The sequence below is a fragment of the Patella vulgata genome, chromosome 2 (genome assembly GCF_932274485.2).
Source record: "Patella vulgata chromosome 2, xgPatVulg1.2, whole genome shotgun sequence".
NCBI classification, from domain to species: Eukaryota; Metazoa; Mollusca; class Gastropoda; family Patellidae; genus Patella; species Patella vulgata.
Genome location: NC_065880.2, coordinates 56,760,715 through 56,778,228, shown reverse-complemented (window position 1 = coordinate 56,778,228; position 17,514 = coordinate 56,760,715). Strand labels below are relative to the sequence as shown.

General features: G+C 33.7%; 1 protein-coding gene across 4 annotated transcripts in view; it reads left to right on the top strand.

Moving 5' to 3' along the window:
- LOC126811147 (protein shank) overlaps positions 1-17,276 on the top strand; it is a 140,723-nt gene extending 123,447 nt beyond the window's left edge. For all 4 annotated transcript variants that reach the window (XM_050536634.2, XM_050536636.2, XM_050536631.2 and 1 more), the window contains 5 exons: positions 246-319; positions 4,361-4,491; positions 7,541-7,712; positions 7,972-8,061; positions 10,130-17,276. In XM_050536634.2, coding sequence (XP_050392591.1) covers positions 246-319; positions 4,361-4,491; positions 7,541-7,712; positions 7,972-8,061; positions 10,130-13,260 — 3,598 coding nt within the window. In that variant the 3' untranslated portion in view covers positions 13,261-17,276. The remainder of the gene's footprint in view (positions 1-245; positions 320-4,360; positions 4,492-7,540; positions 7,713-7,971; positions 8,062-10,129) is intronic.
- Positions 17,277-17,514: the final 238 nt, after the last annotated feature.

Sequence of the window (17,514 nt, the reverse complement as noted above, 5' to 3'; positions counted from 1 at the left end):
AATTATTTGATTGTGGATATTAATTTGTTGTAAAAACATCTGATACCATTTCTTGTATATCTGACATGTTGTTAGAGTGAAACTAAAACATGGATACTTACTGAAAGTGGAATCGTAGGTATTGGCACAGGGAAATACTTGACACCAAAATTTGACCTTTATTATGTGTGCAATGTGCATGAATCAAACATATATTGATTATGATGTATTATTGTATATTCATGTTTAATTTGATATATTTTCAGTGAATATGCTCCAAGAACAGTTTTATTACAACGAAGGCCAGAAGGTTATGGATTTGTGTTACGTGGAGCTCGATGTAAGTTTAAACTTCTTTAAACAAACTAAAAAAAAATCAAGTTTAATCAAACATTATCAAATCTCTGCCATCTTTTTTTTTCTCTCAGGAACTTTAACTAGCAATGAGTTTAAAATCAATAAGTTGAATTTAGAATTGAAACTAGGAATTATATTGTGAACTAGTTGGTGTAGAATGCCTGGATATGATGAGAATGATTTGAATGATTGTTATGGACAACAGTTACAATCTCAATCGCTTGTGTAGAAGTTGACATATTAATGCCACTTTTACCGTCATTGACCCAGGTCGTGTAGCTGTACATGGTATGAAGCAAGAGTTTGTTAGTTTCAAAGTTTATTTGTTCACCCACGGCACAGTTCGGAAGTTCAAGCCCACAATGACTGCCTATGACATTGACTGTATCCGTATAGCCAATGTGATGTGTAGAAAGTAAAAAAAAAAAAAAAAAACATGTCTGTCAATTTTGGTCTAGAAACGTTAAAGTATAATTTTAAATTTATGCTAAGTTCCCTCTCAACCATATCCTCGTATGGAAAAGCAGCACTTTTTAAGATGGATGATTGTAAATCATCATCAGATCACGACAACACATGAGAATTTTGTTTTCATAATCACGTAAATGTACCAAGAGATCAACACAAAAATTTGAGTTTGACAGAATTGAAATGTTGTAAATCATGATTTTTATGAGTATAAAATTTGGCTTTTGAAAAACCAGCAACAATATGACTCCTACAATTCTGTTGAAAACACAGCAATATGCCAAGGTTGATACTTGTACCCTAAGAACGTGCCATTGCGTTAATTCAAGAGGGTATTGTTATATTATGTATCAAATGATATTTATTAACATAAACAATAGAATAATATAAATATGTGAGTTTATCTCCACCATTGTTATTAAAGGGGGAGTCCCAAGTGGAGTGATGACTGTTAAAATCTCCACATTACAATATCTTTAGTTTTTTTTTTATTATATATTACTTGATACACTTCTAACTTCCTCAATGATTTTACACGGATGATCTTTCTGCCAAAATGTTTTGGGTCCTTCTGCTTTGGACCTAATTTTGTTTCCTGTATGCATATTAGATTTGATAACAAGGTGGTTCAATTCTGTCCTACGTGGTCTGAGACCATTAGTATTTATTTGCACTATGTTTAACTTATTGAATATACCAATGTAAGTTATTAGATTGATTGGATTATTTTGATTGGAGAGGTTTAATTCTTATTAATGAGCCAGTTAGAGAATTTGTTAGCATTTGTCATTGTGTTATTTGCAGGCAGTTCTTTTACCTTAGGTAAAAAAAATCACACCTAATTCTATGTAGCCATCTTCAAAGAGATTATCAAAGAGTATTTTAATTGGATAGGATGATTAGGTGAAAAAATGTTTAGATGATTATGTATGGGGGGAATTGTTATTTTTGTCGAATGATTGTTATTTTTATACGCTCACATTGAAATATGGTCATATATTGTCGTCGCCCCCTCCGTCCACCTGTGCGACGTCCACAATTGCTTGTGGACGCCCTAGAGGCTAAAATTAATATCCGATTGACTTTAAATTTATACACAGTGTTTAAGGTTATGAGACGAAGAAGCCTATTAATTTTCAGCGATTTCCGATAATTACTCTCAGAGTTATTGCCCTTGATCACTTTGAAATATCTTGTGGACGTTCTAGAGGCTAAAGTTAATATCCGATTGACTTCAGATCACTTTGAAAAATCTTGTGGATGCTCTAGAGACCAAAGTTATCATCCGATTGACTTTAGATTGATAAACAGCGTTTAATGTCTTGAGACGAACAAGTATATTGATTTTCAATGAATTTTGATAACTTGAACAGCTAAATCCATGATAGAAATGTGGACGTATATTGCCGTTCGTCGGTCCCTCCGTCCGTCCATCGTCCACAATTTCTTGTGAACACTCTAACGCCAAAAGTTATCATCCAATTGTTTTAATGTGTTGTTAACATTAGTGAGATGAAGAAGCCTCTTTAATTTCAATAATTTCCGTTTATAACGTCTAGAGTTGTGGCCCTTGTTTCACTTTGTTGAACCATTTGAAGGCTCTAATGCCAAAAGTTAACATCCGATCTTTGTGAAATTTATATGCAATATTTGAATTATGGAAATGAAGAAGCCTAATGAATTTCAGCAATTTCGATTTATTACTTCTCGAGTTATGTCCCTTGTTTCACTTTGTTTAACCTTGTGAATGCTCTAAACCCAAAAAGTTATCATCCTATCTTTCTGAAATTTTTATGCATTTTTTAAATTAGTGAAACAAAGAAGCCTATTTAATTGGACTAATTTCCGTTTATAACGTCTAGAGTTATGGCCCTTGTTTCACTTTGTTGAACCTTGTGAATGCTCTAATGCCAAAAGTTAACATCCGATCTTTGTAAAATTTATATGCAATATTTAAATTAGGGAAACGAAGAAGCTTATTGAATTTCAGCAATTTCCGTTTAGTACTTCTAGAGTTATGGCCCTTGTTTCACTTTGCTTAACCTTGTGAACGCTCTAACACGAGAAGTTATCATCCTATCTTTCTGAAATTGATATGCATTATTTAAATTAGTGAAACAAAGAAGCCTATTGAATTTCAGCAATTTCTGTGTATTACGTCTAGAGTTATGGCCCTTATTTCACTTTGTTGAACCTTGTGAACGCTCTAACGCAAAAGTTATCACCCGATCTTTTTGAAATTTATATGCATTATTTAAATAAGTGAAACGAAGAAGTTTATTAAATTTCAGCAATTTCTGTTCATTATGTCTAGAGTCATGGCCCTTGTTTCACTTTATTGAATGCTCTAACATCAAAAGTTATCTGCCGATCTGTATGAAATTTACATGCGCCATTTTAATTTGGAAAGAGAAGAATCCTATTGAATTTCTGTTTATTACTTCTAGAGTTATTGCCCTTGTTTTACTTTGTTTAACCTTGTTAATGCTCGATTAATGAAAGTTGTCATCCGATATGTATGAAATTTATATGCATCATTTAAATTTGTGAAACGAAAAAGCCTGTCAAATTTCAACAATTTCTGTAGATCACTTCCAAAGTTGAGACCCTTGTTTCAATTTGTAGGACCTTGTGAACCCTCAACAGCAAAAATTATAATCTGATCTGTATGGAACTGTCTTGTAAAGGCCCCCAATTATCTACAAAGGAATAAATATGCGACAACCCTTGTCGACCGCTCGGACGATTTAGCCGCTGTGGGCGTATGTTTCGTTGCCTGGCAACCTATCTTTCATTAAATTATTAATGTTTGGCAGTTATAGGAACAGTTATGAAATCCTAATATTAGCTAATAATATCAATATCTTTGATTTTAATGTTGATAAAATTATATTTATTAATAATTTGATCAAATTATGGATATATGAGGATAAATAGAGATCTTGGTTATCATTATAAAGTGTTTCTTATATAACTTTATACAAATATGTAGAGATATTATCGAATGACATAATCTTAATTCTTATCAATTTCTTACTTATTGGTTTATGATAGGTATCATCTTTCATTCTATCAATGTCATAACTAACTGACAGGTTACTAATTAATATAATCATGTTTTGTTTTGTTTTCTATAAGTATATGTTGTACATTACATTGTTGGCTGATCAATCAATCTATCAATCATGCTTCAGTGACTACTGTCACACATTTAATGTATCACTTGCGGTATTGATTGCATACATGAAAGTGACATCAAGACCCCCCCCAAAAAACAACATTATTCATATTCATCCTCTTGAAACAGAACTATAGTTGATTAATAAAATATATCAGTTATAAAGTACTGATTTTAGTGTCTAAAAGAATATATATCTACGTACTCTGATATCATGAGATTATCTATAACCTATGCTTTCTTTGGTAATCCTTACAATATTAATAATAAGTTTTATTTGTCTATAAATTAAACATGAATATTTATTGGCATTTACTTTTTGTTTTGCATTTAATCCACTTAAAATATGATTACTAAATCTTTGTATTTTATTTTCAGCCCAATCTCAAAGTGCCAGTCTTGATTTCCAGCCATGTGCCGAGTTTCCAGCATTACAATATCTTGATAGTGTGGACCCTGAAAGTCAGTCAGATAGAGCCGGATTAAAAACAGGAGATTTTATATTAGAGGTATAGAAATATAAAATAAATGTATTAAATCACCACCAAGGGTGTCTGGAGTATTGTCTGTCTCTTCAGATTTATTTGTAAACATGTTATAGAGATATTCTTTAAGTGGCATTTAGCGATCAGGGAACAAATTAACAGAACACAGTTTTTATGGGATACAATCACTAGTTTATTCTAAAAGCACGACGTTTCGACAAGTATCCTCTTATCGTTATCAAGCACAAATGACAATTTAGTGTGTGTGAGTTAGTTTTATTTAACGTCCGCTTCCACCGAGGTGATATCGCAGACAAGACAATTTAGTAAACTTGTGGACAATATATATGAAATTAATAAGAAACCATCTGCATGGATTAAGAATAACAGTAATAGAAATAATACAGGTGTAAAGGATATTTAACAATAACAACAAACATAACAAGGTAATTAGCTACTAATAAGCACTGATACTGCATGATTAGAATGTTATGTTTGTTGTTATTGTTAAATATCCTTTACACCTGTATTATTTCTATTACTGTTATTCTTAATCCATGCAGATGGTTTCTTATTAATTTCATATATATTGTCCACAAGTTTACTAAATTGTCATTTGTGCTTGATAACGATAAGAGGATACTTGTCGAAACGTCGTGCTTTTAGAATAAACTAGTGATTGTATCCCATAAAAACTGTGTTCTGTTAATGTTATAGAGAAACTTTGTCAATGTAGAGGGAGGTAGAGTTAGGCTGGCGATCCTACTCCTTGTCATGTACCAACCTGGGATTCAACCCATGACATGCATAGATAACCAGAGTTATGGTCTACATGTACATCAGATTTGAAGTGATTTGCACAATTTTTATACACCCCCCCCCCCCCCACCACCCCAGTTTTTAACAGATTTTTTTTTTTTTAAATTTGGTGTGGAACATTGTGGGCTGGAGAAGATAAACCCTATCGATTTTCAGCATTCTGTGACCATTTTTTTTCAAGTCCTGTGTGCAGCATTGGGATCGGTGATGATGAACCCTGTTGATATTACATGTCTGGAAAAGATTGTGAACATGATAGAGATCAGATTTCTTGAAGGGATCCTTATCAAAATTCACATCTTCATTAGTCCAGATGGAGCAGAAAAGTAGAATGTTTAACCCCATTTCATTTCTTATCAAAAATTGGTCAGTATCAAAGTCTTCCTCTTGGATAGGCTGCTGAGTGCTGACTATGTCATGGTTATCCTTATTTTAGACATACAGTAGAATCTGTATGAGCAGCCACTCCTATTCAGCGACATCTCCTTGTAAGCAGTCACGATAAATTCCCCCCGTAGAAATTCTGTTGTTTCATCTCTTTATTCAACGGTCACTCCTCTAACGCGGCCAGCGGTCACTATTTTACAAATAAATTCAACAAAACATCGCCCATTCAACGGCCATTGTTGAATGATACCATCTTGTCGTTCTTTGTAACAGCCCCGCTAATCCCGTGAGTAGTTAATTAACTGGATCCCCACTGATCAGGTGAAAAGAAATGTAAAAATAACAATCAACCCGGGATTATCTGTTAATTAATCTTTTGTTTTATTAAACGACTAACCTGATCATTGTTTTCACACGTAACGACACATTATTTGATACTGATTGAATAAAATAAAAGTACCGAGTTTTGTCATGATCATCTAGTATCTCTTTATTGTTGAACGGACGTTTTAGCGCCTCCTATAATATTACATACAGAGTTACACCCCCTGTAAATAGTGATAAAACTAGCAATGTTTTTTGTTCATGTGCTTTTTTGATAAAATAAAATGAATTCATCGATTTTCTTCACAAAAATGGATAAATAGTATCGAATGCATCACAATGGTAGACAGTTATATCGAAGGTTGGTACAAAATGACAAGTTTACAGAAGTTATGTCCGAGATTTGAGTAAAGAATTTTCGTCCGGCGCAAGATTCAGCGACGGTCAAATTTACCGCTTCCAATGCATTCAAGCGTAATATTTAACTTATGTCAGCACAAAAAGCACCAAGATTTTATTAAGAGGCCACTCCCGTTATGTTATGTCCGAGATTTGAGTAAAGAATTTTTGTTCGACGCAAGATTCAGCGACGGTCAAATTTACCGCTTCCAATGCATCCAAGCGTAATATTTAATTTATGTCAGCACAAAAAGCAACAAGATTTTATTAAGAGGCCACTCCCGTTAAGCGGTCAGTTGTGAAAATTTCCTTGGGTGGCTGCTTAATGTAGATTCTACTGTAACTGGCTTGTGGGCATATATCTTTGATATACAGAACAGTAATTTGAGCTACTCTTTCAATCATAATCTTGAATTCTCAATAAAATAGATAATAATATCCATGATTCTAAAGGGTTTTTATGTTTTTACTAATTTGTCTGGTACAAAGTAAAAACTGTAAGAGATAATTTATATCCTAGCAACCTGTCTGTTTAAAGTGATTATATAGGTATATGACAGTTAAAACAATAGAGTCTTTATATCTAGGTACATTGTTAGTGTAATGTTAATATAGTGTAAAATGTTTATGGTGATGATTATAATATGACATTGCCATTATCCACCCTTGTCAGACTACTTTGTCTATCAGTCTACTAGTAAATTATTCACCATAACTATATTTTTTATAGGGAAAACAAACAAAAACTGTCACTGATTATAATATTATCAGTACAGATTGTATAAAATGAAAAGTAAAAAGCCAACTATAACCTCAAAACTGAATAAGAAATTTTTAAAAAATGAAATGAAATGGGGGTTTAATTTTCTACTGTTCTGAACCATCTGGGGTATTGAAGAAGGGCATATGTCATACAGTGTGCTATGAGGAAATTTTTGCCCAGACAGCGTCACAACTGAGGACTCTTACTACAAATTCTAATTGTCAAGAATCTTTTACATGCACGCAGTGTGTTCACAGGATCATGGTTTTTCATACCATCTGCTGAAACATAATGTGGTAATATATTAATATTACTTACTATGCAAACATCATTTTATTACGTTACAGTATTTCATCAGAAATATTTTCTTTATTTTTCTAGATCAATGGTGAAAATGTAATTCGAGCTACACATGAACGGGTGGTGCAACTCATTCGTACTTCTAAAGATGCTTTAGTTATGAAAGTTGTTACAGCACGACCAGTAGAGAAAGCATCTGATTGGTTTACACATCAAGATGGTTCTATGACATTACCCAATCGAAAGAAGCAAGGTAAATTATCATAATAGTTATATAGCTAGCCAAATAGTTATAAAGTTAGCTAAATAGTTATATAGTTAGCTAAATAGTTATGTATAACTATAAGAAATATATAGTGTTCTATATGACATATCTTAAATACCAATATGTAGGAATACTAACAATTGGCTTTAATCAAACCCATTATAATTTGTGCTGGTAGATCACTTTTTCTTTTGCTTCAAAATCTACCGCTTCCCTAACTTAAAAGAATTTTATTTATGTATTTCAGCCCCATTACCACCTAAACGTAATCCAGATACATCACTATCATTTAGTAAAGCTACTAGTAAATCTATGGCTGAGGGTCTAGCTGAAATAGGTGAGATTTAATAAATTTCTATTATTAACAAAGTTATAAACTTCTAAACAGATATTAAAAATCAAATTTGTATTTCTGCCAACCACAGATTTATAATCTACACAGATTTCCGGATACCCAATCCAAATGGCCTGGGTGGGGTGAGGTGGTGATCTTTACAAAATAACTACCTAGAAATATTAAGATAGAATTAGAAGGAAAAAGTAAGATAATCAATTTTTGTTAACTGATTTCAAACAACATTTCTGTTGTTCATCTTTTGGTTTAGTACAAATAATATCTCTGAATCACTTTCGTTAGCAGGAACATGATACTAGCAGTAGTTTCATTTTACTTTTACAAGTTTGTTAAAACAATTGTTGAGCTGGTTAACGTGCATGTTTCTAAATTCAATTTCTTGTTCCAGCTTTCTGTTATGTTTCGTAAAAAGGTAGTCTTGATTATCCCGACCTGTCAATCAGACGTAGAATAGTCGGTACACTGGTTAAGCAAGACTAATTTCAAAACAAGGGCACGTAACCTATCTTTTACTCAAAAGTGTCTGGATGTTATGGACGACACTTGGAACCAGTTTCAGTCTATTATTTATAGATGATTAAATGGTCATAGCTTATTAAGTACAACATGATCGTTTATTTAGTGACTATAATTGTGTGAAACTGATTTAAGGCTTGGTATATATATAAATATTGTGGCGTAATTGTCGAGATATTTGGAGATATTTATTTATGGTGGGTCACCCTAATAGGTGTTTATTTCATTTTTGGGTGTTTCATAATTGATTACATAATTTCATACTTCGATATAGATATTTTCCTACATTGATTATACATTTACATTTGGTGTTTGTTAAAATATTTTTATACACCCACATTTTCATGTGGATATATATTGTTGTCGCCCCTGTCCGTCCGGACGTCCACAATTGTTTGTGAACAGTCTACAGGTCACAATTTTTGATCCGATTTCAATGAAACTTGAAATATAGGTTTATCACCCTAAGATATCGCTTGTGAACACTGTAGAGGTCACAATTTTTATCCGATTTGGTTTAAACTTGAAATGTATGCTTATAACCCAAAGATCTTGGTTCCTTTCGATATTCGTGCATATCGGAACGTAACTTCCTGAATTATGGCCCCTGATTGTACAAAAAATCGCGTTTTTAGATTGTGGCCCCTAGAGGTCATAATTTTTATTCGATTTAAAAAAAAGTATTATTATATCACCGTTAAACCCTAAGGATGGCTGAGTTCGAATTTCGTGAAAATCGGCCCAAAACTGACAGACAAAATGGCCGCCGTTCGTTCTCAAATAGCGTAAAAATATGGTATATCAAGGTTGTGGACCCTATAGAGGTCACAATTTTTATCCGATTTTGTTGAAACTTGAAATGTAAGTTTATAACCCAAAGATCTTGGTTCCTTTCGATATTCGTGCATATCGGACCGTAACTTCCTGAATTATGACCCCTGATTTTACGAAAAATCAAGTTTTTAGCGTGTGGACCCTATAGAGGTCATAATTTTTATCCGATTTAAAAAACGTATTATTTTATCACCGTTACACCCTAATAACGGCTGAGTTCGAATTTCGTGAAAATCGGACCAAAACTGACAGACAAAATGGCCACCTGTCGTTCTCAAATAGCGTAAAAATATGGTATATCAAGGTTGTGGACCCTATAGAGGTCATAATTTTTATCCGATTTTGTTGAAACTTGAAATGTAAGTTTATAACCCAAAGATCTCTGTTCCTGTCGATATTTGCGCATATTGAATTGTAATTTCCTGAATTATGGCCCTTGATTGTAAGAAAAATCACTTTCTTTTTAGCTTGTTCTCTATCCATCTCTCGAAAATGTGGGCGTATCCTGCCTGGCAGCCGCTGGTTGAATTTATGTAAAGAAGAAAAGGACCAAAATCTACAATGTAAATTTATATATGCAGGGCAACAGAGTATAAAGTGGTATTCATCTTCAACAGAGTTCCTTGTGCAGCATGTACAAATTCTATTTTCACAATCTTAATTTAATTCTTTACTAATAACTTTTTTTTTATCTTTTTAGAAAAACTGGACCAAGCTTTAGCAGAATTTGATATGACTGGAAATCGTCGCCATTCTTTGTCAATTAATGAAATAAGCAGTGAGAAGAAAACAGCATCTGTTCGTGGATCTCATGCTATAAAGAGAGTGTCATGCGTTGATATTAATCATATTGTTGTTGGTGATCATATTGAACCAGCTGAACCTACGTATGATACACCATCTGTTCAACGATCAAAAGACTATATGAGTCCTGCCGAACTACGAATCAAAAAGTACCACAAAAAACATAATGGGACAATGGAAAGATCGAAAAGTACACCTGATTTGGCCGTGCCTGATGAAGTTGTTTATGCGTCAACAGCAATACCTGGTAGTGGTGTTACTGTATATGATAGATCACCTGTAAACAGATCCCATGCAACCTACCAAAAACCAGGTTCACCTGGTTATTATAGACAAGGTCATATGGCAGACATTAAAAGACCTATGTCACATTTTGATAGTGATCGATTAAAAACGGCCGTTTATGCTGGACCTGTTGTAATTAGAAGTACTGATGATAGCAATCCACCAGATATTCCTGGAAGAGCCCCTGTTGCCAAACGTCAAGCGCCTAACCCACCCACAAAGTCAGAATTAGTCAGCATTAGCACAACCAGAAACAACAATATGTATGCCAATGTTTCAGCAGAAATACAGGCTCGCAAGGAGAAAGAAAAGGAAGAATCACCGTATGAATCTAGTTTCCGACCTGGTACCCTTGCTAGACTCACTAACCAACCTCGTGTTACTACCGCTTCTCTAGAACAGGCTAAACTTAAATCTCATAGAAAAACAAACAGTATGGGAGCAATTAGCATCCAAGCTGATGAAGAAAATGAAAATAAAGCTGGTTCTTCCTCTGATGATAGGGTGTTACAAAATGCAGCCAACTTCATTCAAAAACATCCAAATGCCAAGTTACTTGTGACAGCCGATGTACATCAAAAAAAAGAGAAGACATATTATGAACCAGAGCCGGACTATGATAATGAAAGTGATGATGAAAAATCCTTGTTATCTGCATCTAGTTTACGAGCCCAGACTAACATCAGTCGTCAGTCTAGTGTAACATCTAGTGGCTCTAGAAATACCGAAGATGCTGCAAAACTTTTGGCACTAGAAGTCCAAAAGAGTGTACGTCCAAAATCTACATCAGTAACAGTAATAGCCGTTGGTGATACTTCCACCATTAGAAAGAATTCACCAGTAACTGAACGTCATTATTCCGTTCATTCTGATATACCACCAGCTAAACAAACAGCACCTCAGACACATTCTGATACAACAATGCATGGTGATAGTAAAGTTATTATTCCTTCATATTCAACTGAGTCTTCTAGCTACAGTACATCTCAGTCTAACGTTACTACTATACAAACTAACTATAGTAATCAATCAACAAGATCTACACCAGCCTCTAGTGTTAATAGCTCACGTAGATCTTCTATACAGTCTAATCTAAGTGCTGGTAGAGACAATATATCTACTGATTGTATACCACATCCATATACTACACCACCCCCACAAGCTGCTCCTCCCCCACCTCCACCAGCTCCTCCTGCTCCACCAGCTCCTCCTGCTCCACCACCAATACCTACAACTCTTCCTCCCTCTACATCCTATGAAACCTTAAACCGAAGTCCTGCCAAACCAGAAGCAACAAACCAACCATTGGTATCAGCAAGTGATATTATGAATGCCGTCAAACTTAGACAGAATCGTTTACAAAATGATGCCCCAAGGATGTCACAAACCAAACCCAGTCAAGCATTGCCTGTCAAAAGCAGTCTTGATTTAAATCAAGAAGCTTTGAAGGCTGCAGTAGCTGCAAGGAAAAGTCGACTGTTGCAAACCGAAGAGACAGCCGTGGTTGACCAAATTGAATCCAAACTTCAGAAAACAAAGAAATTACAATCGGCCAAATACTTCTTCTCCAGTGATACCATCAAAAATGAAACTGGAAATACAGAAGAAAAAACAGAAAAGACACCAACTAAATCAGCAACTAAGAAAGCTCCAGCACCAGAGCCACCAGCAGTAAGTGTCAAGCCAAAAAGTCCACAAGTTGTTGGTAAGTCTAAAATCACAGCTATTGGGAGTAGTAAAACAGAGACTGTGAAGGCTCCCACCTCAAAACCTGTTACTACTAGTCAAGGTGATTCTAAACAAGCATCGTCAACATCTAATGATTTCCTAGCAATGGCTGAAAAGGCTAGACAAGAATTCCTGCAAAAGAAGAGTGGTACTACAAAAGGACAATCTGTAACGCCTATTTATAGTTCTAGTGGTATGCAATCAGGGAAGAAAACAGAAAAGAAGATTGAAAGTGAGCAAGATGTAGATAAAGATGATCCTCAGATGTCTATTAAAGATAAAATAGCTAGCTTTGAGAAACAGAAGAAGTTAAATGGCGGTATAAGTAATGGTAATAATATAGAGTTAGATGGTGTTACTGAGGATCATTCACATACAGAAGCTGGTAATACATTAACACGTAACGGTAATAGTACGTATTCATCAGTTGTAGCACCACCACCAGGTTTTACAGATAATCTGGAGATAATACCTCCACCGGTTTCTTTCTCTAATGATGCTAGTGTCGACAGTGGACATGGATCAGATCACTATAACTCAGCCTTCGGGCATGAAGATTCAGCCAGTCTTGTATCATCAGCATCAACATTAAGTACACTATCGAGTGAACATGGAGAACATGTCCAACGCAATACACATTTTGATGATATGTTACCCCCTCCACCCCCAGCCTTTAGTGACAATATCAGTGACTTTGATGACATTCCAAATGATGTGATTCCCCCACCACCCCAATTTTCAAATAGTGCCGACATGAAACCTAATCCGTTGAGACCTTATCAAACTAAAAGTGTGGACACATGGTTATGCACTGATGTACTAGATTGGTTAGACAGTTTAAGTATGGCTCAATACAAAACCAGCTTTGCTAAAAATTGTATTGATGGACCAAAACTTGTAAAGTTAGGTAGAAATGATTATATTGAATTAGGTGTGACACAAGTTGGCCATAGAATGAACTTGGAACGATCTATTAAGAAAGTTGCACTTGGTAAAATCAGTACGGCCATGTAATGTTGGATAGAAATTCATAATGAAAACTTTGTGAACATTTAGATATAATAATGTAACAAGTGTATGTTAATGGATTGTAATCAAGTGATGACTGATCAAACATTCTTCAAATGAAATTACTGTTTGTAAATATAAATCAAAAACAAAAGTGTATATAAAACTACTTATACTACTCAATGATGTTGATTATTTTGGATTTTATCTAGAAGTGATGTAAACTGTAGTGTCATTGCAAGTACAGTACATTAAAACTAAACTGGCAATTATAAATTATATTGTGAAAAAGGAAAAACCTATTTAGGTGGGGGTTTTTTCCTAAAGTTATTCTTTATATGTGTGCATGTTCTCTACTCTGCCCTGAACGTTTTGGGACCTGCACTCATTAGAAAAACTTTGTGCCCAAAGTTAAACTGGATGTTCCCACTGTAAATCACTGATTTGTGTCGTTTTGGTCATCCTGATTTTTTTGGAAAAAAGTTTTGTATGATTTCTTGATCTGGTTTATGATTATTAGCCGAGTTTGCCAAAGTACTATTTTCGTACACTTAACATTTCTTGAACACATTTCAAACTTTCTTTTTACTGAATGTAAATACTGTTAGAAAAGGTTATATTTACTAATCTATTTTGTGCACTTTAACTACATTAAGTTGAAAGTCAAATTGTTTTGTTAATAATTAAACTGTATATATTACAATGTTTATATTATTGTTTAAATATTATAAAGGTCTACATTCCTGTATACTCAAAACACATTCGTTTTACTATGTAGTATATTTTTCACACGTTATAAGATGATATGTTTGATATTATGGAAGAGAATAATCTGAAATAAGAAACTTTTTCTTCCCTATTTTATTTGTGATGATGATTGGGACATTCCATGGTAAAGTAGAGATTGTTATTCCAGCATTACTATAAGCTTGTGTATGGTGTATATATACAAGTTAGTGCTATATTATTACTTTGTATATTGTGTATTTTTTAGAAATGTTATATTTTATTATGTTGATCTGCAATACATATGAAATTTAATATTGATGCAAAGCAATTATTAAATTTTATTTTTGTTTTATTTTAAAATCAAATTTGCTATAATTTATGCACAATTTTCCTATAAAAGTAGTAGTTAAGTATTTTCATTTTATGAACATTCCAAAATCCTGATTGACTAAATATTGCAACAGTAGAATTTTTATACGCCCACATTTTCATGTGGACGTATATTGTCGTCGCCCCAGTCCGTCCGTCCAGAATTTGTTTGTGGACTCTCTACAGGTCACAATTCTTGTCCGATTTTGATGAAACTTGAAATATAGGTTTATCCCTTAAGATCTCAGCTGCTTTCGATATTTGCATGTATCGGATCGAAACTTCATGGATTATGGCCCCTGTTTGTACAAAAATTCATGTTTTTAGCTTGTGGACACTACAGAGGTCACAATTTTTATCCAATTTTGTTGAAACTTGAAATGTAAGTTTATAACCCAAAGATCTCAGTTCCTTTCGATATTCGTGCATATCAGACCGTAACTTCCTGAATTATGGCCCCTGATTGTACGAAAAAATCATGTTTTTAGCTTGTGGACCCTATAAAGGTCATAATTTTTATTCGATTTAAAAAACCATATTATTATATCACCGTTACACCCTAAGGAAGGTTGAGTTCAAATTTCGTGAAAATCGAATAAAAATTGCCAGACAAAATGGCCGCCATTTGTACGCGAATAGTGTAAAAATATGGTAAATCAAGGTTGTGGACCCAGTATAGGTCACAATTTTAATTTGATTTGGATGAAACTTGAAATGTATGTTTATAACCTAAAGATCATGGTTCCTTTCGATATTTGCGCATATCGGATAGTAACTTCCTGAATTATGGCCCCATATTATACGAAAAATCGCGTTTTTAGCTTGTGGACCTTATATAGGTCATAATTTTTATCCGATTTAAAAAAACGTATTATTATATATCACCGTTACACCCTAAGGATGGTTAAGTTCGAATTTGGGGGAAATCGGACCAAAATTGCCGTACAAAATGGCAGCCGTGTGTACACGAATAGTAAAATAGGGTAAATCAAGGTTGTGGACCCTGTATGGGTCACAATTTTAATCCGATTTTGATGAAACTCGAAATGCATTTTTATAACCCAAAGATCTTGGTTCCTTTCGATATTTGCGCATATCGAATTGTAACTTCATGAATTATGGCCCTTGATTGTAGGAAAAATAACTTTCTTTTTAGCTTGTTCTCTATCCATCTCTCAAAAATGTGGGCGTATCCTGCCTAGCAGCCGATGGTTTACATTTCTATTAATTTTAGGATAATTGATTCAACTGTTTTGATTATGCCACATTTCCTTTAAATCTTTTCTATAATGATAAATGTTTCAAAAATTAAATGGTAACAATGTATGGAAGGATAACGTTGCCAATATTATTTCAATGTTCATGGTGAAAATACATCTGTCAGCAATTCAAAATACGTATTTTAGTTTTACAATTTCCAATTTCCAATGCTCCACAATACCAATGTTACAGTGTTAAAATACAGAATACACTTTTCAATAATACTAAATACAGTATAATAATTATTCTGCACATTACACTTCTCCATTCTGCATTTTGCATAATAGACAAATGCATAATGGAACTTAGCATATTAGAACATATACTTTATATGGGATCTACGACGAAGCTCATTTGCATACGAAAAAAAATGTGGGCTAGTACAGAAATTAATAATTTACGCTATCAATCTACAAGGTCAAGATCAGTAGAAGGTGGCGCTACTCATATTTACCGACCTTCGGAAAACGATCAATGAAATAAAATGAAATGGGGTTTATTGTCCTACTTTTCTGCTCTGACTGGGCTAATGAAAACTATGGCCTACTCTTATATCGAATTCCAACAGCCAAGGGATCTTTTACGTGCATGACAATGTATACACGGGAATTCGGTTTTTCGTAACATCCGACCTAGTGAATTCCTTATTGCATACTAGCTTGATTTCCTCTTATTGCATGGTAAGCCGATTTATTGTATGGTGACTTATTGAATGCCAGCTTGATCTCTGCCCATTGACCTTGTAGATCGATCGGGTAAATTATTAATTTCCGTCCTAGTCTGGACATCACTCAGTTTGCAATTGAGCTTTGACGAAGATCCCATATAAGGTATATGTTCTACTATGCTAAGTTCTATTATGCATTTGTCTATTATGCAGAACGGAGAAGTGTAATGTGCAAAATAATTATTATACTGTATTTTGTATTTTAACACTGTGACAATAGTATTGTGGGGGAATGCAAATTACAATTTGTAAAACTAAAATACCTATTTTGAACTGCTGACATATGCAGTTTGTACAGTGAACATTGAAATAATATTGGCAACGTTATCCTTCCATAACAATGAACCATACTTCTTGCAAAGCACACCATACATTCTGCCTTTCTTCTTTTGTTGTCAGATCTAGTCATTGTAAGATAAACAAATCATTAATACTAATTGTTTTAAAGACTAGCCCATTCTAGTGTCTTTTATTGAATTCTTTTTTTTTTAAAAACAATTTTATTTTATTCTTCCTTAAAAATATTTTAAAATATGATTTTTTTTTTATATTGGCCAAAAACTATTGTACTGGGAAGTTAAAAATAATTTGGGCATTTAATTACAACAAAAACATGCACCATTGAGTAATTGTATAAGTCATTAAAGCTTGCCAGAATTATAATAAATATATAATTTAATTTAATGTGTAAATAATTCAAAATAAAGTGGAATTATTGTTTATATAAATGAATTCTATAAAAGAAATTATTTTAGTTTCTTGCCATAAAGAATGTGATTAAAGGTATGTAAATGGTTATAGAGGATATTAATTAAAGCTGTATAAGTTTTAATGTGTACATATATTATTTATTTCATATCTTTCACAAATGTTAATAAGCTATTGAAGAATGATGTATAAATCGAGCAAAGAATGTCCAATAAAAAAAATTCTTCCAGCTAAGTTTATATTATTCTATTAGTGACTGATATCTGCTCACAAACTGGTCCTGTAGTAATCAACCATTCCAATTACTGGTAGGAATGACAAGCACACCCTCACAATACGGAATAGAAATACGGCCACACAGCAACTATGTCTCGAAAAGAAGATAACCATATAGAGTCATATAGGGCAGTACATCCAAAAGGAAACTTGGGTGTGGACATAAGTTGACATGGATGTCTTCAAGAAAT